This window comes from Plasmodium vivax, chromosome 12 (assembly GCF_000002415.2).
Source record: "Plasmodium vivax chromosome 12, whole genome shotgun sequence".
Taxonomy (NCBI): Eukaryota; Apicomplexa; class Aconoidasida; order Haemosporida; family Plasmodiidae; genus Plasmodium; species Plasmodium vivax.
In genome coordinates this window covers 2309343-2331523 of record NC_009917.1, presented here as the reverse complement: position 1 = coordinate 2331523, position 22181 = coordinate 2309343, and the positions used below count along the sequence as shown (strand labels likewise).

General features: G+C 43.7%; 7 protein-coding genes across 7 annotated transcripts, besides 17 other annotated features; 3 read left to right on the top strand and 4 right to left on the bottom strand.

Annotated features, from left to right (window-relative positions):
• Nucleotides 1-1666: 1666 nt before the first annotated feature.
• Nucleotides 1667-4305, top strand: PVX_118015 (hypothetical protein, conserved; the record flags this gene model as incomplete). Its single annotated transcript, XM_001615845.1, has 2 exons — nucleotides 1667-1712; nucleotides 1901-4305. The coding sequence occupies 2 exons, from the start codon at nucleotides 1667-1669 to the stop codon at nucleotides 4303-4305; spliced, it is 2451 nt and encodes an 816-aa protein (XP_001615895.1).
• Nucleotides 2171-2197: a microsatellite.
• Nucleotides 4306-4585: 280 nt separating the features above from the next.
• On the bottom strand, nucleotides 4586-4840 carry PVX_118010 (Histone H1, gonadal, putative; the record flags this gene model as incomplete). Its single annotated transcript, XM_001615844.1, has 1 exon — nucleotides 4586-4840. One exon carries the CDS (start codon nucleotides 4838-4840, stop codon nucleotides 4586-4588), a length of 255 nt encoding a protein of 84 aa, XP_001615894.1.
• A 1130-nt stretch (nucleotides 4841-5970) lies between these two features.
• PVX_118005 (hypothetical protein, conserved) lies at nucleotides 5971-7583 on the bottom strand (the record flags this gene model as incomplete). The annotated part of the gene is made up of 1 exon (XM_001615843.1): nucleotides 5971-7583. One exon carries the CDS (start codon nucleotides 7581-7583, stop codon nucleotides 6150-6152), a length of 1434 nt encoding a protein of 477 aa, XP_001615893.1. The 3' UTR covers nucleotides 5971-6149.
• Nucleotides 6022-6045: a microsatellite.
• Nucleotides 6246-6317: a microsatellite.
• A 1371-nt stretch (nucleotides 7584-8954) lies between the features above and the next one.
• PVX_118000 (3'-5' exonuclease domain containing protein) lies at nucleotides 8955-12639 on the bottom strand (the record flags this gene model as incomplete). Its single annotated transcript, XM_001615842.1, has 1 exon — nucleotides 8955-12639. Exon 1 carries the CDS (start codon nucleotides 12297-12299, stop codon nucleotides 8955-8957), a length of 3345 nt encoding a protein of 1114 aa, XP_001615892.1. The 5' UTR covers nucleotides 12300-12639.
• Nucleotides 9165-9191: a microsatellite.
• Nucleotides 9921-9940: a microsatellite.
• Nucleotides 10184-10206: a microsatellite.
• Nucleotides 12161-12203: a microsatellite.
• Nucleotides 12640-12811: 172 nt separating the features above from the next.
• Nucleotides 12812-14052, top strand: PVX_117995 (hypothetical protein, conserved; the record flags this gene model as incomplete). Its single annotated transcript, XM_001615841.1, has 1 exon — nucleotides 12812-14052. The coding sequence occupies exon 1, from the start codon at nucleotides 13555-13557 to the stop codon at nucleotides 14050-14052; it is 498 nt and encodes a 165-aa protein (XP_001615891.1). The 5' UTR covers nucleotides 12812-13554.
• Nucleotides 14053-14748: 696 nt separating this feature from the next.
• On the bottom strand, nucleotides 14749-16835 carry PVX_117990 (hypothetical protein, conserved; the record flags this gene model as incomplete). The annotated part of the gene is made up of 3 exons (XM_001615840.1): nucleotides 16460-16835; nucleotides 16074-16250; nucleotides 14749-15905 (listed from the first exon to the last, which is right to left on the bottom strand). Exon 3 carries the CDS (start codon nucleotides 15820-15822, stop codon nucleotides 14749-14751), a length of 1074 nt encoding a protein of 357 aa, XP_001615890.1. The 5' UTR covers nucleotides 15823-15905; nucleotides 16074-16250; nucleotides 16460-16835.
• Nucleotides 14997-15031: a microsatellite.
• Nucleotides 15277-15307: a microsatellite.
• Nucleotides 16222-16242: a microsatellite.
• Nucleotides 16836-17119: 284 nt separating the features above from the next.
• Nucleotides 17120-17153: a microsatellite.
• Nucleotides 17154-17203: 50 nt separating this feature from the next.
• Nucleotides 17204-17236: a microsatellite.
• Nucleotides 17237-17412: 176 nt separating this feature from the next.
• Nucleotides 17413-17446: a microsatellite.
• A 223-nt stretch (nucleotides 17447-17669) lies between these two features.
• Nucleotides 17670-17696: a microsatellite.
• Nucleotides 17697-18349: 653 nt separating this feature from the next.
• Nucleotides 18350-18373: a microsatellite.
• Nucleotides 18374-19213: 840 nt separating this feature from the next.
• PVX_117985 (protein kinase, putative) lies at nucleotides 19214-21846 on the top strand (the record flags this gene model as incomplete). The annotated part of the gene is made up of 9 exons (XM_001615839.1): nucleotides 19214-19250; nucleotides 19489-19600; nucleotides 19772-19832; nucleotides 20025-20157; nucleotides 20289-20632; nucleotides 20792-20910; nucleotides 21053-21143; nucleotides 21413-21498; nucleotides 21696-21846. 9 exons carry the CDS (start codon nucleotides 19214-19216, stop codon nucleotides 21844-21846), a joined length of 1134 nt encoding a protein of 377 aa, XP_001615889.1.
• Nucleotides 19854-19880: a microsatellite.
• Nucleotides 21847-22077: 231 nt separating the features above from the next.
• Nucleotides 22078-22105: a microsatellite.
• Between the last annotated feature and the right edge of the window lie 76 nt (nucleotides 22106-22181).

Here is a 22181-nt window from a genome sequence, read left to right as displayed (position 1 = left end):
CCGTATTACTTAATTTCCCCGTTTTTTCACCTCCCCACTGTAGGCTAACCTACCCTTCCGCCGACCAGTTCACACGCTTACACTACACGCATGCGTACGTAACACTCACACGTAGGTGCGTACACTCGTGCATCCATTCGTACGTTCACCAGTACACCCATTCGTACGTTCACCAGTACACCCATTCATCCGCTCATCAATACACCCATTCATCTGCTCATCAGTACACCCGTTCATGCGTCGAATACACCCGTGCATACTCCCCCACGTGGCGCCCTTTCACGCGCAACCAAAGCATTGCCATTCATTTTTTTTAAGCGTTAAAAAAAAAAAGGAAAGAGGCGACTGCGGTTATTTGGAGCGAACGTGTTACCCTCATTAGTCGTACTACTAGTAGTAGTGTTTTTATTTTTATTTTTTTATTTTCATTTTTATTTATTTTTTATTTTTCATTTTTTACGTTCTGCGAGCGAACCTTCTTCCAGTGTTTCACCATTTTTGCAGCACTTGCCATTTTTAACACTATTATTATTTATACCATTTTGCCATTTTGCCATTTCACCATTTATCATTTTTCCCATTTTGCCATTTTTCCCACTTTCACCTTTTTCATCACTTTTACTATTTTATTTTTTCCCCTTCCGGCCCTGCTCCCCCCCAGGCACACCTACTAATAGCCCCTTTTAAATTAACTACTTTGTTCGTTTCTTCGCCTGTTTTTTTTTTTTATTTTTTTTGCATGAAGACTGGGCCCGCTCACATGTTTGTACGAACACATCCCCGTGTTACGTATGTGCCTACGTGTACGCTTGTGCATACACGTGCGATCGCGCCCTGTGCGAATTGTTCATTTGTACGCCGTGTACGCGCAGCAGTGTAGACGTATACATAGGTATATGTATAAATATACGTATAAACATACGTATAAACGTACGTATAAACACACGTGTAAACGTACGTGTAAACGTATGCATAGCTACATGTGTGTATGTCTGCACACCTTGTGAGTGCTCACGTGCGTTTGCCCCCCACACCTGACTGTGTTACTCCCCCTTGTTTTTTGTTCCTTCGCAACTAGGCGAATCGTTTTTTTTTTCATTTTTTATTTTATTTTATTTTTTTTTTTTATGAACTTGCTAGGCTCGGCGAACGGGGGGGTGCTAGTAGCAGCCTAGACACAAGTTCACGAAGCGGCGACTCTCCGACGTGGCCATCTGGGGAGAGGGCCCTCTGGGAAAAAACACGTCCCGTGCGTATATATATGAGTACGCGTGTATATGCGCACGCTTCTATACGTCTACGCTTGTACATATAGAGGCACGTATACATTCCTGTGCTGCGCCCACAGCTCTGCACGTGCCTGTGTCGCAACATTTTTGTGAGCACCTGCGTTTGCATGACAACACCGCCACGCAGACGCATCAAGTTGCCCGCCATTTGGGTTATTCCCCTCGGTGCTGTAAGCGTTCCAGGGTGGAACATAATTGGCCTTGTTTTTTTTACCACCTCTTCGTCATTTTTGCTATCTCTTATTCATTTCCCCCCTTTCGCGCCTTGTCTAACGCGCCGCCTCGCACGTGTCCACTTGGTTGCAGCTCCCCGTGCCGCTATCCCCATATGAGTAATTATACAAAATAGACCACTTACTAACAACCCCCCAGTGATAATGATCAATTACGACGAGAACGCAGACGCCGCTGGGAGTCAGAAAGGTAATGGTGCCCCTGGAGAGTTACTCCCGCCACCACCACAGTTTGCATCTGCAGGGGTAGATGCACCCTCTGGGATGACCACAGGGGAGATTCATTAATAGTTTCCATCACAATGGAAGCTCCTTCTTCTTTTCCCCCCCACGTCTAACACGGCACATTTTTTTTCCTATTTTCCCCCCCTTTTGTAGAGAGCCCCCCCAATAGCGCGGCAAAAAATGGGGCGTACGAAAAAGGAGTAGATGTGAACGAACCAGAAGTGTACGACGCTAATGAAGACAACACCAAAAACAAAGGCGTTTGGTATAATGCCAGAACCAAGTGTTGGCTAGCTTGCGTCAAGGGGAGCGGCAGACACCTTCGTGTCTTTTCTGTGAAGAAGCACGGCTTTAAGAGGGCCAGAATGCTAGCCGTTGAGTGTAAGAATTCGACCGTCATTAATTTTAACGCTCTGGCGAATGGGGAAGCCAACGGGGCCGCAAATGGGACCACAAATGGGGCTACCAACGGGGAAGCGAACGGTGCTGCCAACGGAGCGAGTAGTCAAGCGGACCACCCGCCGCGCAACAATGGTGTGTACGCGAAATTTAAGAATGAACCCAGCAACCACGTCAGCGGAAGAACCAGAACATACAGCTACAATGAAGCGGGCCGAAGTAATCACTCAAAACTGGAAGCGCAGGAGTCGATGGATGTAGGTAGTATAGCCACCGTGAATAGCGAAAATGCCAGTGGGGTTACCAATGCTAGTATTAGCGCTAGTGCGAGCGCCAACGGAGCGGAAGAAGGACCCGACCGAAAAAGGCGCTACAACACGAGAAGGGGGAATTACAAATCAGTGGAAGAATTAAATAAAAAAGAGGAAAAGAATGAAACCAACGAGGAGGATGCTTCTTTCTACAAAGCGAGCAACACGTCCAGTGTTAGTCCCCCCACCTCTAGAGGATACAGTGTCAGAGGGAATTATAACACCAAGGGAAGCTTAACCCTAAAAGGGAGTGGCGTCACAAAGGGAGGCAATTACAATAGTGTGAAACGTAACAACAGCATTTCTAAAGGGAATGGCGGAAGCCCCAAGGGAGGAAGTAACAACCTCAGAGGGATGACCATTTCGAAGGTTTCCCAAGCTAAGGGTAACCTAACGAAGGGGGGAGGAAGCAACAGCATTTCCAAAGGGCAGCAGTCAAACGGGTATAACTTTCATCACTCGGAGAGCTCTAGTTACAATTTGACCACTCGGAGTAGCCGAAACTACCACGCGACGACTGACAGGTGCAGCAGCAACAGCTTGACTGCTGATGAGGTGAAGTGCTACAAAGAGGAAAGGAACCAGTCGGTGCAGACACCAAATGGGAAACGACAAAGTGATACCCTTGTGGAGGCGCTAGACAGTTACCAAGGGGATAGTAGGAAGAAGAAAAAAACTACAAAGGATAAGTTCAGTTACCTGGTTAGGAAGGACAGGGGTGCTGCTGACGATGGGGATGGCAGTGGTGGGGGAAGCGGTGGTGGAAGTAGCGGCGGAAGTGGTGATGGAAATGGTAACAGCAATGGTGGCGAGCCCGCTGCCACTTCCGCGTCTGCCTACCACGAGGGTAGCAGCCTCAATGACCACAACAGCCCAGGCAGTCATGCCACGCATAGCGCCCACAACGCAAATAACTCTCACAATACACGCAACACGCGCAACAGCAGTGCGCACGCTGTGCAGTTTGCCGAGAACGGGCAGGGGGAGAAAAGCAGCCACGACGATTTCCAAAATGTGCCGAGCTTGAATACCCGTTCCAGCACCACCCAGAACTACCGTCAGGGCACCCACAATGAGGGCTACAACAACGGTTATGATAGCATCTACCATGGTGATTACCACACCGCTCAGCAGAATCAGCAAAACTGCTCAAGCGGGCGTACCTACCACAACACGCGCTCCAGCAGCAACGCGAGGTTCAGCAACAATACGAGATTCGGCAACAACACTCGAACGAATAACACACGGTCTAGCAACACCCGATCGAACAACACTCGGTCTAACAGCACTCAGGCTAGCAACACTCAGGCTAGCAACACTCAGGCTAGCAACACTCAGGCTAGCAACGCTCGGTCCAGCAACAACACGTGCATTATAACGGACAAGGATTTCCAGATAGATTCCCCCGAACAAACCAACGAGGATTTTTACTTCCTAAAACCAATGACGTATGACTACAACGAGCATAACACATGCAAACAGCGAAATAACAAAACAGCCAACAGCGAAAGGGAATATAATTTCATTTTTTCAAACGATTGTTATTCTGATTATTGCAGCCAAAACAGAGATGAATATAAGGCAAATTTTATAGACCTCACAAGGGAAGCCTTATCATTAATTCTGCAGGACTTAAAAAAAAACGTCATTCCCAAAATACCCGTAGGGATAGAGAAAAGGGAGAGGTACACCAATTCCCTGCGCCTCTGTTTGAAGAGTGCCAAGTTTACCAAGCACATCAATGAGCTGGAGCCCTACCTGGAGTTATTCAGCGAGTGCATAAAGAATAGCAAGTTGCCCAGTCACATGGATTTGAAGGACCAGCTGTTTTACCTGGACAAGTTGTGATGGGGAGCGGTGAAGCGGTAAAGCGGTAAAGCGGCAAAGCGGTAAAGCGGCGAAGTGACTGACATGTTATTCGCGGCAAACGTGGCATTCGCGGCGGACGCGTTTTTTTTATTTTTTATTGTTTATATTTATTCTTTATTTTTTCCCATTTTTGCGATTTTTTTTGTTTTGTTTTAACCTCGGAGGCGCTTTCCCCCCAAGGTGCGGGAACGGCGGGGGCACCCCCACCATGAGCATACAAGTATACGCACATGCGTATATATTAAAACGTATGTCGTTATTACGCCCTGTTTTTCCACCTTTTTTCGGCGTTTATTTTTTCCACTTTTTTTCCACATTTTTTTGACGTCTTTTCCATTTTTTTCGCTTTTTTTTTCGCCTTTTTTCGCTTTTTTTTTCGCTTTTTTTTTCGCCTTTTTTCGCTTTTTTTTTCGCCTTTTTTCGCTTTTTTTTTCGCTTTTTTTTTCGCCTTTTTTCGCCTTTTTTCGCTTTTTTTTTCGCCTTTTTTCGCTTTTTTTTGGCCCGACCCGCCCATTCACTCATTTTTAAATTCAGCACCAAGGGGAGGGCACATTTTTAAGAAGTGTTAAAATGCATGCCCATGTGAAAAGAGTTGTTTTTTGATTACCCTGCCACGATATGTGCGTCTGCGTATGTCACGCGCGGTGCATGTCGTACGTGGTGCACTTCGTACGTGGTACACATCGCGCGATGTGACCTTCAAGCGAGACGCACCCCCCGTGCTTGCAGGCGAACGTCTAGTTATAAAAATTTTAATCCCTACGTTTGTTTATTTGCAACATGCGAATATTCTCCATTTGATATGTTTTCCTCTCCCCTCAAATATTTATCAATATTTTTACAATTTTTTTTTTTTTTTTTTATTTTGAAATTTAGCATTTTACACATGCGCCAGCCACCACGTCCACTTGTTCGTGGGCATTTCTCTCTCCCCCCCTTCCATTTATTTACCCCTATTTATTATTACTCACTGTTCTGCCAGTTATTGCGGCTGTTTTGTTGCACCTTAGCTGTCGCGTAGCTGCCGGGTAGCTCCCACGTAGTTGCCATGCAGCTGCCACGTAGCTGTGCCAATGCCCCCTTTTTTATGACCACGTCTTTACTTTTTTTGACAAGTCTCAAAAATAAAACTAAAAATTTTAGCGTAATTTAATTATTCATTCAAATGAACAACCATTGGAATAAAGAAAAATTACAACTTTTAATTGTGCAAGGAATTGTGAATGCAGCGGGGGTGCAATGGGAGGTGCAATTGGAAGCGCTACGAGAAATGTGGGGAACTACGTCTCTTGTGCGCGTGGCCCCCACGGGGGAGCGACTGACTTCTGCGCGGCCTCCGCCTTATTAACATGGCAAGGAAAAATAAGCAAAACGAAACAAACGAAAGGGCTGCCAACCGAAGCGATCTAATGATGGCTACCCCCCACGTGGAAAGAAATACGGCACGGACAAAAAGGCCACACAAATTATGCACGTACATGTCTACTTGCGCTGCGCGGCGGCAAGTGCCGCAAACGCCGTACCCTGGGGGAGACTACCCTAAATAGCGCAATGACGGAGTTCCCCTTTTTTTAAAAAAAAGCTATTCCGCAGGAGAGGTAAAAGAGTATCCCCAAAACTAGCGGTGCACACGAAGGGTTTGCACCTTCCTCATTTAATTATTGCAAAGGTATTAGCAGCATTTTAACGTCACACAGGGAGGGTGTGCACATAAGTGAAGGGGAGAGATGACGTATAAATTTGCCCCCGCATGAATATGCCTTATGTGCGATTATTTGTTCCCATTCGGACGCTGCATCGGTGCATTTTCTCCCCCGCCAGGGTCACCTCTTGGACGTCTCCGATATGAACATGTCGATGAACTTCTCCCTGTCGTAGTTACTAAATTCCGCGAGGTAGTCAAAGTCCAAATCGCTGGAGCAGGTGCGCTTCTCAAAATCGTCATTATGGTTTTTATTTTTCCCTAAACCGAAGTAGCTGTTTTTGTAAATTCTGCGAGTAGTCCCGTTGGTGTTATCCGCATGGCTGCGCTCATTCATGTCGCCATTGACTACATTCATCCGATGTTCATGCGAAAAAGGATCAAAAATGGTTTCGCATTCCGCATTGCTAACGCGATATTGGCTATCCTCATTCGCAGCTAAGTTCTTCATTATACAATTCTTTTTTAATCTTTGCAAAGAGCATTTTTTCCTTCGCATGTCGTACGTAGCGCTAGGCAAGTTATCATAGTAGTAGGGCTTAAACACATAGTTGGAAATTCCCTCCCCAATTTTTTTCCCATTTTTTATGAAACAACTTGGATTAACAAGTGGGTTCATGTGGCTCTGTTCGGAATACCTCCTATTGTTATAAACAGAATTGTTATCGTTATGAGTTAGCAATTTATAAAATGCCGCACATGTAGAGGTACGCTTCTTATACCTGAGCATGTTGCTCAGAATGTCTATACCCCTTTTAAGCGAAGCACTCATGCTCACACTTATATTCACAGGGTCAGCGTTGTAATATAAGTTATTGCTTAACTTTCGAAATGCATAAAATAGCAACTTTAACTGTGCGATTTTAAAATTTTTTATTAAATTTATGAAATTTTTTTCCACAACATCTGCGTCTAGTTCTACGTAGTTGTCCTCACCCTCATCTGTAGCGGCGGGTCTTTCCTTCGTACCCTTCCTCATAGACATTATTAAATTTTTTTCATTTTTCTTTAAAATGTCAATTTTGTTATCCAAAAGTTGTTTTTTTAGCTCCTTCATTTGTAATGTTAGCCTTTCATTTTCAGCCAACAGAATTAATTGCTCCTGCCTAAATAATTTCAAATGGGAGTCCGTGTACTTCAAAATTTCAGGATACCTATTCTTCTGGTGATGCATAACTCCGAATGCGTTAAGTACCAGCTGGTTGATGGCCTTCTTTTTTAATTTATAATTGATACTGTTGCTTTCTATTAGGTAGATAAATTTCTGTGCCGCTGACCCTTTTCGTAATGCTTTATATGTAATTTTCCTAGCTTCATTCAGTGGAATATAATTTATTTTCGTGTCCTTGTCTCTTTCTTCCAGTATTTTCCTTAAGCTCTTTATTTCGCTGTCCTTAATTAACAATTCCTTCTTCATCCTCTTCTTGTCTTCCTTCAACTTTTTGTAACTTTCCTCATTGCTTAAGTCATGCTTCGAGTCGTTACTTATGTTTAGTGTTCTCATATCTGCTTCGTTTTCCCCAGCTCTTCCACTTTTCGCTGGAGTGCTAGCCATTTTTTTTTTTTTTTTTTCTTAAAATTGTTCATATAAAATTGCTAAAAATGTATGTGCATTTGCGTTTTTACCTGACCTGTTCACAAAAAAGGGGGAAGAAGAACTGTTTAGCTAGTCCAATTTCAGGGCAGGCAAATGTGCGCTGCCCCTCCTTTTTTCCCACCAAATAAAGAGAAAATCGTTTTTGCAAAAAATTCCTTTTTCACTCCTTTTAAAAGGTGAAACATGGCATACACAATAAAATAAGTATTTTGCATGTGATGCCTTCCAACTTTTTTTGGTGGAAAAAAAAAAAAAAAAAATCAGACAAGTCAGACTTCACGAAATTGTGGCCATTTCTGCAGCTTTAAAATGCGGGGGAATTCGCAAAATGGGTCGAGGGGACTGGCGTATTCAAATCTGCGCGCTGCCGAATGGAGGGTGAATTTTCTGCGCTGCACATGCGATTGCAAGTTGCGTTTCAATTCGGGGGTGAATTTTTTCATGCATCCTTTGATCATTTGGTTAACTGGTCAACTGGTCAACTGGTCAACAGGGAAACTACCGAATTGTGCTCTTTCACGCTCGCGCGTCTGGGCGGTTGGACAAATGCGCCATGACGCCATGGCGCCAGTGCGTGCCTGCCTTTTCCGTTGCACCGCACTTAGCTCGACGATCGGCATACACCTCCGCATTCGCCCCTCCAAAAAGAGTTCAAATTGGGATACAGAATAGTAGCCCCGCGTTTTAGACTTTCGTTCGTTTGTGTTCATTTGACGCCAATTTTGCAACAAAACAAAACACAAAAAAAAAAAAAAAATGTTATGCTCAAATGAAAGGAAGAAAAAGGAATAAAAGGAAATTTTCAAGAGCCATTCTTTTATTTATAATGGCGCGGGTAAAAGAAAAAAAAAAATAGTGCCAAAGCGAAGGCAATAAAAAATTACAAGCAAAAAACCTTGCACAGAGACGTCCAAACTTCCTGTTCGCATGTTTAGCACACATGGAAGAATTCATCACGTGGGGATACCTGCAACAGTGTGTCGCATGCATGAGTGGACCCCATTTCTTTTTGTCGTGATAACAAATGATGCGTATTTCGAACCATCACAATGGAACGTTTCCCCGGGAGATTAACCGAAGCGTTCTTGAGTGTGCGTGCAGTGGTGTAGGTAAGACGCCCGAATGGAACATACGCAGGAATGTACTCGAACGAACACAAATGAACAGGCGAACGAGTACGCGTGGTAAGTGTGCGGACAAAAAAGGCAAAGAAGCCGCTTCACACTGCAAAGAATTGTACTTATCAAAGTATCCTTTACGTTTTCTTCTTTTTTCCCATTCTCCTGTGCCGTTTTTTCTCACCAGTTCGGCTTCGAACTGCTGGACCGACTAGCCATTCCACTTTTTGTTCATTTCGCTTAAAATGTTTTTGGAGTACAGCCCCTTTGCGTTCTTTATGTTGTACTGCTCGCTGTACGACTGGTGTTGTTGTTGTTGTTGTTGTTGTTGTTGTTGTTGCTGCTGTTGTATTGGTTTAATTTTTTTTTGGCCAAAACTGTTGTCAGCAATGTCGAGGGGTAGTTGCCTTTTCACACTTTTGTAAGTGGTCCTCTGCTTCTGCATTTCTGCCTCCTCTTCTTCCGTCTTCACATTTTCTTCCTTCACAGGATGCTCAGAAGTTTTACACCTTTTCTGGTTCTTCTCTTTGACGTAGCTAAGTAGGGACGACAGCAAAGCGTAGTTTTCATATTTTCCGTTTTTGCCGCCAAAGGTTTTACGTTTCTCGCTGGCCTCCTCGTCACTTTCGTCGTCGCCGAAGAAGGTTCTCTCCAGGGTGAAGGTCTGATCAGGCGCGCTGGCTGTGGGGGTTCCTCCCTCTTCGTGCGCCTCCAGTTCGTCACCGCGTCCGTCGCGTCTGCTGTGTGGGGCACAGCGAGGGGCATCGTCATCGTCATCACCATCACCAGCGCTATTACAATCACTAATGCTATCTCCGGCGCCCTCCTCATCCCCCTCGGGAGGATGCGCCCCCTCCGAAATGCTCTGAAAGTGCATCCTCGGCGGGACAATGAGGATTCCGTTGGCTTCACCTTCCCCGTCCGCCGCTTCGCCGCCTAGACCGCTTCTCTCCTCCCTAGGGACGGGGCATTGCATGGAATTCAATTCCTGTTCATTGCTGCAGTTAGAAATGTTGGGCTTCTCATTTTGAATAAAATTTCGATAAAACTGTAGATTCGTCTTCTTTTTCAGACTCGATTTGATAATTATTTCAAATAGGGCCTCCAGATTTTCGGACATAAGATTGGACATGGGGATGATGTTATTCTTTAGGCTTGAAATTGAGGTAGGCATATTCAAAATAATAGAAATGATGGTGTGGATGTTAATTATGCTGTCCGGAGATTCGTCATTTTTTTTGGCTAGCTTTTCTCTCCAGGTTAATATATTTTCTATTAAGGGGTCACAACTGGAGGAGTTATAATAGGACGTTTTTATAATCCTTTTGATTTTTTCCTTTGTCTTTTCCACATCACACACGTCTTTCACCTTGTACTCTAGAAGGCACATCTTATTGCTCTCTCTGAATACCTTCCTGATGATTTCTTCTCCATATTTTTGTTCCTCTTCTGAGGTGTTTTCGAATTTTATATTTTCAAAGTGTACGTAGATGTTGCTTCGGGGGGGGCCATCCCGGTCGATCAGCCGTTGCAGAGTGTCCATCGCATCCTCCGCGTCCATCGAGTCTATCGCATCCATAGCGTTTTCCTCATCCTTCGCTTCCCTCTCAGCTTCTCCTCCCCCCTCCGTTTGACCCTCCCGCCGGTAATGCGCAAATATGTAGTTGAAATATAAGTCCGTCTTGACGTACTCGAAGAGGTAGTACAGATAGTGGAAAGGCATCCTCAAATTTTGAACCGCGTCAGTGGACAGCGGTCTTGTGAGAGCATTAAACCCTTGTCCAGCCGAATTGACACTGACGTGGAAGTAATTGTGCACCAGAAAAGCCAAGGAGTTCCTCACGTTCAGAAAATCAGAGCAAACAGAAATGTCAATGATGTTAACAAAGTAGATCGAAAAGTCCCTCTGCATCACTGGTATGATGCTTTTCGACTTGTACACAATTTTGAGGATGTTCGGATCTGTAGTAACCTCGTTCAGCGCGTGCATCTGCTCGAAAATGTGCAACGCATCAAGGATGTAATCGCACTCTTCTGTTCCCACTAAAATTAGGGATGTGAAACCTCGGTAGGTGCTTTTATAATTCATCACAAGGGAGAGGGACATTTTTGTGCACCCCGCTTTAATAGTATTCACCATGTCGATCAGCTCACCTTCACTGCTAACCATTTTGCACTCCTTCTCGTTTACCTGCACGGGGAGGGGCAATTCAGGGGGTACCTTCACGAAGGGGGATACACTTTCATCCCTTTCGTGGTACCGACTTAGCATGTCATTTATTTCGTAACTGTACGGATGGCCCAGGTTGCTAAATTGGGGGTTACATTTATTTATGTCTTTATCTAGCCTTTTCAGCATCTTCCAAAAGAAGGACTCATCTGGGGGGGAGGTAAGCCGTTCTTGGGGGATAATAGGCTCTTCTGAGGAGCCCCCCGAGCTGCTGCACAATTGGGATGCCTTCACCTCTTTCACCGTACCCTCCGCTACATCTCCCAGCTTGTCCTCCTCAAAAATTTCGCCGAGAATATCCCCACAACTTATATGCTTCAACTTATTGCCGTTAAAAAGTTCCCTGTATTGAAGAATTTTCCTCTTCTTCTGGATGTAGCTCTGCATGGATTTTACCGCTTCGATAAGGCCTCTCTCCAGATCAGCCAGTCTGTTATGCTTGACCGGCAGACGGGGGATGAAGAAGGTAGCATGATTGTTAATCAGGTGCAACCAAGCGTACTGTGTTTTTCTCGAGATTTTTCTAAATGGGGAGAGGTTATCCATCATTTGGGGGTTCTCCTCACTCTTCTCCTTCCACTTGGGTGATGATGACCTCCTTTTTTTCTCATTTTTGCTTATTTCCTTTTTCGTTTTTTTTTCATTTGCTTTCTCTGAGGTACTCTCCTCCGATTCGCTCTGAACGTGTAAGATGTTCGACTGGAAGATTATCTGAAATGCGTTATCTCTCTCTCCCTCTTCTCCAGTTTGTGCCTGCAAATTGGGGTCCTTATTACTCTTCTTTCCGTTGTGGTTGCGACCTGGTTTGGTCTTCCCCTTTGAATGGGTATTTGCTGGCTTGCCTTCCCCCCTTTGGGAAGAAGCAAACTCGGGGGGGGAATTCTTCTCAAGTTTGCTATTTTTACATGACAACAATGAGGTCTCCTTATCTTTAACATGAAAGAATCGAAAGCAGTCCTTCGCCCTGGACAAAATTTCTTCCAGCGTGGTAGATATGATGTGATAATTATTAGCTAGGGTTAAGTGGTCACCGTTGAGTTCCCACGTAAGTGAACTCTTCGTTTTTTCACTAGAGCTGTATAGTAACAAATCGTGCACCGTTTTTAGTAAATCCCTTTGGATCTGTTTCGCCTGCTCATCGTTGGACATGACATCTACTCTGTTTTCGTAGAGACAATTTGTGGAGACTCTGTTTGTCAGTTTCACAATTTCGATAACATTTTTTAGTAACTGCTTTATTAGGTATTCGTTTTCATCCTTGGGGAGTTCTGCCTCCCCCCCCTCTCCCCTCACCAGCTCCTCAATCCGTTTTCTGCAGTGCTCCATCGTTGTTGCGTTGGGGAAGAAGTGTATACTGCCCGTTCAGGGGGGGGTCCCCGCCGCCTTCGCCTCAGTAAACGTGGAAGCAAAAACGTACGCTTCACAGTAGGTAATCCTATACATATGCATACACGTGCGCATCAACCGCTTGCCGCACTTCGCTGCTCTCAAACGTCACTCCTGCCCGAATCTACAAAACAGCAGAGCAACAAAAGAGCAAACCATCGTACTGGCAGATCGCGCCCCCTGCGCAGCAAAAGAGAAATTCACGCGATATTCGTCAAAACGGTCGCAACGCGCCAGCAAATTGGTCCTTCACCTGGTATACAACTATACGTACGTGGATAATTTTAACTTTTATGCGGTGGCCATGTTTTAAATTTTTGTCAAGCAAAAGTGAAGTGAGCGCGAACGTGGCGGGAGGACGACATGGGAACAGTTTTCCACGAGAAAAAAAAAAAAAAAAAATGCACCTCCATTTTGACATTAAAATTTTTCTAATGAAAGCTTTCCTAATTGGAGTTTCTCTAAAAGGAGTTTCCCTAAATGGCGTTTCCCTAAAAGGCGTTTTCCTAAATGGAGTTTTTCTAAATGGAATACCCTTCGCGGTAACTTTTTTATGTTACATTTTTCACCTTTAAAATTCCCATTGCTATATTTTTTTTTTTCTCATTCCGTGTTGCCTCTCCACTGGCGCCCCTGCACTCGCCCGTTCGCCGACACCCTCTGGGCAAAATTAACAAAACGCCAATTATTCATATCACACGAAGGGAGGGATTCCCTCGTTTGGCCACACTCGCGGAAACAGTTGAGCACTTCCTTGTAGCACCGATTTTATGCTTCCCCCCGCATGTGTACAATTCGGACTTGCTCTTCACTCGCCGCTCCTTCGAACGTGGAGAAACGTCTACGCTTGGCGTGGCGCTTTACGATTATACCGGTAGGCATAATGTGAATGGCGTCCTCTTCCCCGCGGCTACCCACGCGATTGCCCCAAAGTTGCCCATTCCAGCTGCAGCCGTTGTGCCATTTTGCCCCATAGAGTGGCTAGACTAGAAGCACCTCAGGTCAGAGAAACGCAAATACGGGGGTATATTTAACTCTACGTGCGCACATTCGTGGCGGTCCAAGCGATAGCCACACGTGGAGGTGTTGCCCCCACAGGTAGAGCACCAAACGGTAGAGCAACCGCGTGAATAAGCACTCCCCGTGGGCACACACCCCACTAGCGCAGCAGCTAGCCAAAATAATAACACAAAATATGAACGGGGAAGAAAAAAACAATTTTTGCAAAGACGCGGCACTGAACCATGCAGAGGTGACAACGGAAGAAAAGCACGCGGAAGCGGTACCAGAAAATCTAACATGTCTAATTTGCTATGATGACATAGACGAAAGCAACTACATCGAATATAAAACCAGCCAATTTAGCGAGTGGCACCCGAGCATGTTCTGCCAAAACTGCACAGGCATATTAATACAAACCCAGTACCATAAGTATATAAATAACGTGCAAAAGTCAGAGTGCCTGAGGGAACAGAAAAACCTACTTGAAATGGGACCTCCAATAAATGTAAAGGACAAAAACGGCTTTCCCCTCTCAGATGGAAATGAAATTTACTGCCTTTGGTACTTTTGCGATAAAAAAATTCACTCGGCAAAGTTGGATGGCAGCTTGGCGGGCGAGGAACGAATGAAGTTGTGGAATGAGTTAAAAAATTTTCTCATAAAAGAGGAGAAAACGGACAAAGCGGAGTAAAGGTGGGCGAAGAACTCCCTTTGTTTTACTCTGCGCGTGGGCTGATTTGAGATTGCCCCACCGTTTCACGCATGGAAGCGGTACAGCGTGGTTACACAAAAAAGGGAAAAAAAAAAAAAAAAAAAAAAAAGAAGAAAAGCTGGTCTACATAAACAAAGTCGATCACACGCTGACACCAAATGGAAGGTCTCAAAAAGCAAACAAATGGCATCCAGGCAATAAATTCCGCACTGGAAGGGTTAACAAGAGAGGGAACTCACTTTTTATGTTTTTTTTTTTTTTTTTTTTGGCACAGAAACGATGTACGTACATGTGACCGCCGGATGGACGCCCTTTGGGAAGTAACCCAACTTTGTCATAAGGGAAGAATAATAAACACCCGATTTATTTTTTACCCGTTTGGTTTATAAGATGAAACTTTATTTTGTCTCTTTCGTACCCGTAGACATCCTCCCTCATCTCTCCCCCTTTTTTTTAAACTCCATTTTATTTCACATTTGGGGGAAAAAGGTGTGCGAATATTTTTTTTGAAAATTTTTTATGTATTACGATTGTGCGGGGGTACACTTCGTGGGGAGGGGAGCAAAAGGGTTCGCATATATGCTAACGGTCATAGCTACACAGACGAATGGTCACTCGGTTACTGACTGGTGGTCACCGCTTAACCGCCGCTCACGCCGCTCCCACGGCCACACCTCACAAATGGTCGTAGTTAATGTCCAGGAAGTACTTCTCCTCAAAGAGGACGTACACATCCTTGAGCTGAAACGTTTTGTTGGGGACGCTCAGCAGGTCGGTTATATACTGCGTCATGTTAACTTCGCTTTCAAACCGAGCCGTAGGTACGCAGTAAAAGCCATCCAAGGAGGTCTCATCGTACTGATGGTCACTACTAAAATCGACGTAGGACAATTTCTTGGCGTAAATTAAATAGTCGAGGGGGTCCACCAGCTCCTTCGCCATTACAATATGGTTTGCAATGGAGGAGAGAACATTTGGGGACGTCAAAATTTTCACCACTTCTTCCTTTGTTTTTAACAACTTATGGCCTACATTATTTAACTCGTATAGTAAATAATTCATGGGGATTTTATTATGAAACGCATTGAAAAATGGAATGAGGAAAATGAGGAACCCCCTTATATGATGATCCAAATTGGACAATAAAAAATCGTTATGCTTTCTATATGTTATACTCTGCGTTAATACATATTCAATTTTCGTTTTCGAATTAAGCGTTAGTAAATTTAACGCCAAAATATTTTTCACTTTCTTTTGTAACAACTTCAAAATGAGTTTTTTTTTTTTTACATTGTTGTTACAGTTGGGGACAAAAATGTTAATGACCGAAAATAAATCTTCTCTCTTCACTGGAAAGGGCTGACTTTTTAGCAACACTTGCAGTGCAATTTTAACTGCTAATTTTATATCATTTTCTTTTTTTCCCTTTTTCGATTCGTTTTTTTTTTTTTTTTTCTTCTTCTTTTTTCCCTCCTGTAGGGGATTGTTAATACTCTTTTGTTGTCCCTCGTGATTACTTCCACTCTCATCACTGTTATGGTCAGTGTTGTCCTCCTCGTTGAAGGACTGTGAGGAGGTGGAACTTTCCGTCTCGCTGCTGCTAGGGTCTTCAACGAGCGCGTCATTTTCCTGACCGCCACTCGTTCCCCTGTTAACGTGAATCTCCGCGTTGAAATTATCATACACGTTTTCGTCTTCCTCGTCTTCGAAAAAGGACTCCTCCGCATTGTACCCCCCCATTTGTTTCATCGCCTTGGTTTCTTTTTTTCTTGCCTCCACTTCACGCAATACACCGCTCTGCTTGCGTGTGTGTTGGGGGGTACTACTCCTACCTATGGGTGGGTAACCCAGGAGGGAGATAAATATGTTCGTAAAGCTTCACGGGAAGGTGCACAAGGGCGATGCTTTAGAAATGTTGCCAAGATATCCCCCCTTGCTTTGCCAAAAGATGGCGGCAACGAAAACACGTGGAGTCGCTAACAGGGTAGAACAGTACCCACCCCCTAAATGCGCCGCTTCACACTAGCACCACTATGAAGGTAAGACACAGTCGGCACACAGCAGTATGGGACTGCGCAGCCGCGTTGCTGCCACTACCACCACGGTGGGCATAGCTCGGAAGGTTTTCTATGCCTACCCCGTTTGGGGGCCTCCTACTTTGTAAGGGCGCCTCTCCTCTTGGGGAAAAAAAGGAAGAAGCGGCAAATTTCGGAAACAATCACATTACGCGCGAGTGGGTTCATATAAACGTGTGGGGGGAAGCATAAAAAAAAATGAGCGAGTACATACGCGTACGCACGTGGCAGCAGATATATGCACATATAAATGTATATATAAATATATATGTATGTACTACATGTACAATTTTCCGCTAGCGAGGTAGTACCTCACGTGCACATGTTCGTTGCCCCGCGCGCTGCCTCATTTTCTGGCGCACTTCTTTCCCCCCTGAGCGTTTTTCTAGCAGGCAATTTATTGCCTTTTATGCGCCAACTCTCGCGCGGGAATTTTTTTTTTTTTTTCACTTCTAATCAGCGCGTTTGCATAAATAGGTAAAGGGGAACGCAGGTAAACCAACGGGTGACACTTAGTGCAGGTAAAATTGACGTAAATGAGCTGTGCCCCACGTGAATATATTTTTGCAATGTGCATATATATTGTAGTGGTCGCCCGCGCGAAGTGCCCCCGCGTCAACTTTCGCGCACATGTAAATATGTACAAATACATATGTACATATTGCATATACATATTATACAGTGTATATACTTGTATAGCGCATAATTACATGTATATATTATGCTTATACTTCTACAGTTATACGTGCCCCGCATTGGGATGACTAGGTTTATACTCCGGTTAACCTAACCCGGCGGAACTCGTAACGGACCGCCCCCCTCTCGCTTCCTCAGCATTAGTATATAATATCTCAGAAAAAAAAAAAAAAAAAAAAAAAAAACGCCTTTTTATAATTTTTTAGATATAATTTTTTTTTACGTAATTAATCTGAATTTAATTTTAGCCGAAAGCGAAGATATAAAACCAGCGATTGTGAAATTTCAAATTTACGTGTATATGATATAGCCAGAAAAGGAGCAAACATATATATACGTAAAATAGTTTGATCCATTTGCCGCGCCATATACCTGCCAAATGGGCTGCCGAACGGAAGGCGAGCGAAAGGCAAATGCAAAAGTGAAAGAAAAAGTAAAAGAAAAAGCAAAATTAAACGTAAACGTAAAATTAAACGTAACAGAAAAAGTAAAATGTACAATATGCGCCAAATGTACCCTATGTGCAAATACGTACGTATAAACGACTATACGTATATACACTTTGGGGCCGTTCCGCGGGGCTGGCGGACGAACGCTTTGTCGATTACGTTATAACGTACAAACGCGATGAACAGCGCCCACCCTTTTTAAACCCTTAAAGCGAAAGCGTCATTGCCTCACGGGAGAGAGCATCTAACCCAAGTTAAGCCGCTCATCTTTTTCCCATTCCGCGTAATTCGCCCTCACGCACATATAACTTTTACGGCCGCGGGAAAAATAGAGCGCCCTTGCGAACTTTCATGTGCATTGAATTTCTTACCCCTGGGCAATTTTCATGCGATTAGCGGCAGTCGATAGCCATTGCGCGGTTTGCACTTATTTCTTGCTGCCTTGCATTTCTTTTTTTTCGCACGTTCGTTAATTTTTTTCTCACCCTACGCTTATTTTTTTCTCACCTTACATTTACTTTTTTCACACATCACGTGTATTTTTTTCACACATCATGTTTATTTTTTCCCCAGTCTGTATGAACCTCCCCTCCCCCTGTAGCATATCGTAGTACCACCCCTTTCCATCCCTCCACTGTACTTACGCACATTTTTACATACCCCTTTTACGTGCACGCCAGCCAAATTGGGCCCCAGCACGAGCAGACCTCTGCCTGCACTGTGGTGAAGTGGATGCATATCCCGGGGTGGTTTACACATATACAACATTTTTTTTTTCTCTCCACCCGTTTCGTCCCGTTTAGTAGTACCTTATATATTTAATTTTTTTCCCTTACTCCTTTTTTTTTTTTTTTGCGTATCGTTTTTGCCCCCCCTGCAGTTGTTTTATTGTGACCGTTCTTGTTCTTCTTTTGTGCCTTCAGGATGTGCACCAGCTCACACGACCCTATGTTTTTCTCTGTGCATACGTCGACCCGTTTATTCATTTAGCTTTTTTTTTTTTTTTTTCGTGCGGTGCATATAAAAAGATCTACATGTCTTTGTGATGTTTAGTAGTTGCGCATTACTAAACTGAAAAGGAGAGAGGGAGGTTGTAGGAAATTCCTCTTTTTTCTTACATTCTCTGTTTTGATTTGTACATATGCAAAAACGCACAAGCATGCGCGTACCCATATGTGCTATGAGCCCAGTCAGTACTCGAGCAGGGTTGCCATTTATCACGAGAGCAGCGTATGTACGTGTCCCCTTTTACACCATTTTAATGACCCTGGTTTGAGTATTTTAGTAGCCTGCACGCGTTTTTGTTTTTTCCGTTTTATGTGTATCTCCCCTATGTGATGCCCCTATCTTGGGCGACTTCCTCCCCGCACACAACGATCGAATCGCTAGCACAGCGTTGGCGAGGCGTCCCCTTTTTCGAGCGAATACGTTCTGCACATCTCCTGCTTAACCCAGCTTGCACCCCTTTTTTAAGTGCCACGCCCCTACCGAGTCCACCACCTTGTTTTGTTTCTACAGAGCGAATCTGATGTATTTTGTGTACACCCTTGAGTGATACCCTGCAGTAGTTTTTTTTATTCCACCCCATTTTATCCTACCCCTTTTTATTATACGCCATTTTATTATACTGCATTTTATTATACTCCTTTTTATTTTGTTTTACTTTATTTTGTTTTATTTTCCCTGCCCTGTTCTCCCTTCTCTCCGTGGGAAACACTAAAGGGAAAAAGGAAAAAAAAAAGTAAAATAAAGTAAAAAGATCGAGTCCATTTGCATCCACGTTGAGTCCTTATAAATGGAAAAAATTGAAATCATAGCAATTATGTTTTGGTATTTTTTCAATTAAGTTTTTTTTTTTCCTTCCAAATTTATTATGAATAAATTTTATTTCTTTAAAAGAAGAAAGAAAAAGCATAAAAAATGGGGACCACAATAAGTAAAAGGAAGAACAACTCGGGTAATGGCGGAAGGATGAGGAGCGCGCGGATGAGGAGCGCGCGGATGAGGAGCGCATGGATGAGAAGCGCATGAGTGTGTGCGCTGAGATGGATGAGCCGAGAGGTGGTTCTCATGTGGTGGGATCCACCGACCGCGAATCGGCTACTCGTTTACGTACCCTTCTCTTTACCCTTTTTTTTTTATCTTACACCCCATGCACACATTTTATTCCCCCCCATTTCGCCTGACCCGTTCAGACAAAAACGTAAAAAATGACTCGTCCGAGAATAAGAGGCAGAAGAAAAATGAGGAGCACGACTCAAATTTGGAGTTTATAAAAAAATACAAAATTATTAACAAAATTGGAGAGTAAGAACTCGCGATGCATGCGCGTGTTTCGTGTTTCGTGTTGCGTGTCTGTACGACTGCTCTGTTTTCTCGTTGATTCTCCCTTCCTTGAATGCTTCTTCCATGTGTGTAAATCCCGTGTGAACTTCCCAAAGGCAACGCCACACGGTGCCCACTTTTCCTCCCGTGCAGCGGTAACTTCTCCAAGGTGTTTTGTTGCAGAGGGGAAAATAAAAAGAAGTGCGCCATGAAGGTAGGAAAGAGGGCCAAGCGGGAAGCAAAAAAAAAAGGCAGAAGTGTTTGTTTGCCTCCTCGCCCATGTTTAAGCGTTGCATAGTACAACGTTATTAGGAAGCGGTTTAAATGCCCCTCTTTTAACCGAAAATCTTGCATTATGTGTTAATTTCCCCCCCATAATGACCTTTCCCTTTTCCCCCCCCCCCAGCTAATGTGCTGCCCGTTGAAGAAAACATCCCATTACAACTGCTTCAAGAGGGAGTTGTTCATAATGAAAACGATCAATAATAAACATCCCTACATTGTTAAAATACTGGACTATCACGAAAAAATTTGGAAAAGTTAGCAAAAAGGAAGAAAAAAAAATAAATAATAAAAATGAAAGATGCATTATGGGAACACCCACACGCAGTTTATCCCTGTGTGAGTGCTTGTGTGCCAATTTTGTTCCCCTTTTTTCGCCGCCCCGCAGAATACTACATCGTGAAGCTAATCCTGGAGTACTGCGAAGGAGGGAACCTCTTCGAGTATATAAAAATTAACGGCAGTTGCACGCACTCAGAAGCTAGGGTTATCATTATCAAGCTAACCAAAACGATTCAGTATATTAATTCTTTAAAAATTATGCACAGAGATATAAAGCCAGAAAATATTTTACTTCGAACGAAAGACAATATAAAGAGCGTTGTGCTATCCGATTTTGGACTGGCCAAGATAACCCCGTCCAATCAAGCCGTCGTCAAAAGTCGCTCCGTCTGTGGCAGTGATTTTTATCTTGCGCCGGAAATTATAAAGAATAAAGAGTACGGGATAAAGGTACGTCCGCTCAGCTTGGGTTTCCCACTTGGAAAAAAAAAAACGCGACACTTACGCAACTGTTTTGTCGAATTGCCGCTTTTGTCATTAACGCATTGTTATAATTCTTTTTTTTTTTTTTTTTTTTTTTTTTTTTTTTTTTGTTTGCTTCCTCCGCAGATCGACATATGGAGCCTGGGCGTCCTCATTTTTTTCATAATAACGGGGAAAGTACCCTTTACTGGGAAAAACGCCAATGAATTGTACAACAATATTCTGAAGGCCAACATCCCAGAGCTGTAAGTTGCAGGCGTGTGTAGCGCATGTGTAGAAAAAAAAAAAAAAGTGGAGCACTTACCTCCCCCCTTCGCTTCTTAACTTGCTTAATCGCCTCTTCTTTATGCTAATTTGTTCACCCCATATGCTTCCCTCCCCGTGCAGACTTTCAAAGGAGAAATCCCTGAATATCCAACCAGGCCTGAAAAATTTACTCGAAAATATCCTCGTGCATGACCCGGAAAAAAGATTTAGCGTAATGAGGAGAGAGAGAAAAAAAAAAAAAAAAAAACGAGAGCGCACTCACCATATACACAGCGGAAGGATTTATTGGCCCGATTATACGTGCCCATTTTTCTTTTTCCTTTTTTTGATAACAAATGATTTCCCCGCTGTCAAAAAAATTTAAGAGAGCTTCCGTTTCGCTTCATCCTTTTTTGCGTCTATATAACGCCGTTGTTTTTGTAGCGAACCAACCTATTTACTGCATTTGATTGCCACATTTTTTCTTCCCCCCCTTTGCAGTGCTCGGACATTTTGAACCACCGATGGATACGGGGAACCCTCACGAGTTGCGAATTCAAAATTTTTAACTCCGCCTCGTACATAAAGTAATTGCAATGGAGGAGAGGGATGTCTTTCCACAGCGTCATGCATTTTTTTGTACTTTTGCCGCCCATTTTTTTTGTACCTTTTGCCGCCCAGTTTTTCTGCACATTTTGTCGCCCCTTGCCCAATTGACTACCCATCACGGGGAGTTTTCATTTCCTTTCGAGCAACACTAATGAGTGCCTCTCCCCCCCCGCAGGAAATTACGGCTGGACAAAAAAAGGAGCACCACCCAGGACAACGAATTTAAAGAAAACCAAATTAAAGACAAGTCCTTCGAAAAGGAAAAGGACTCGTTTGCTAATATGAAAAAGAAATACACCTTCTTCTTAAAAAAAATAACAAATTAGAGTTTTTTTTTTTTTTTTTTTTTTTTTTTTATTGTTATGGTGATTTATGTAGTGGTAGAAACATTCCTCATGCTTTCTTCTTTCCCCCTCATTTGGAAACTCCGTTTTGTGGGGTTGTTGCGAGGAACAGTCTTTCACAAAAGTGCATGTGTGATGTGTGCTTGCCTGCTTACGAGTACCCATTTTATGTGCCAAGTTTGTGCCGGCGGGCCACCCAAAATGAACCCTTCTTCATTTCAATGTAACCGAATTTTGATTTCCGCCACTTTATACTTTTTTGTTTAATGCGAGCCCCTGGACAGACGCGCGCTGCCTGCTTTCCAAATTTACCCACT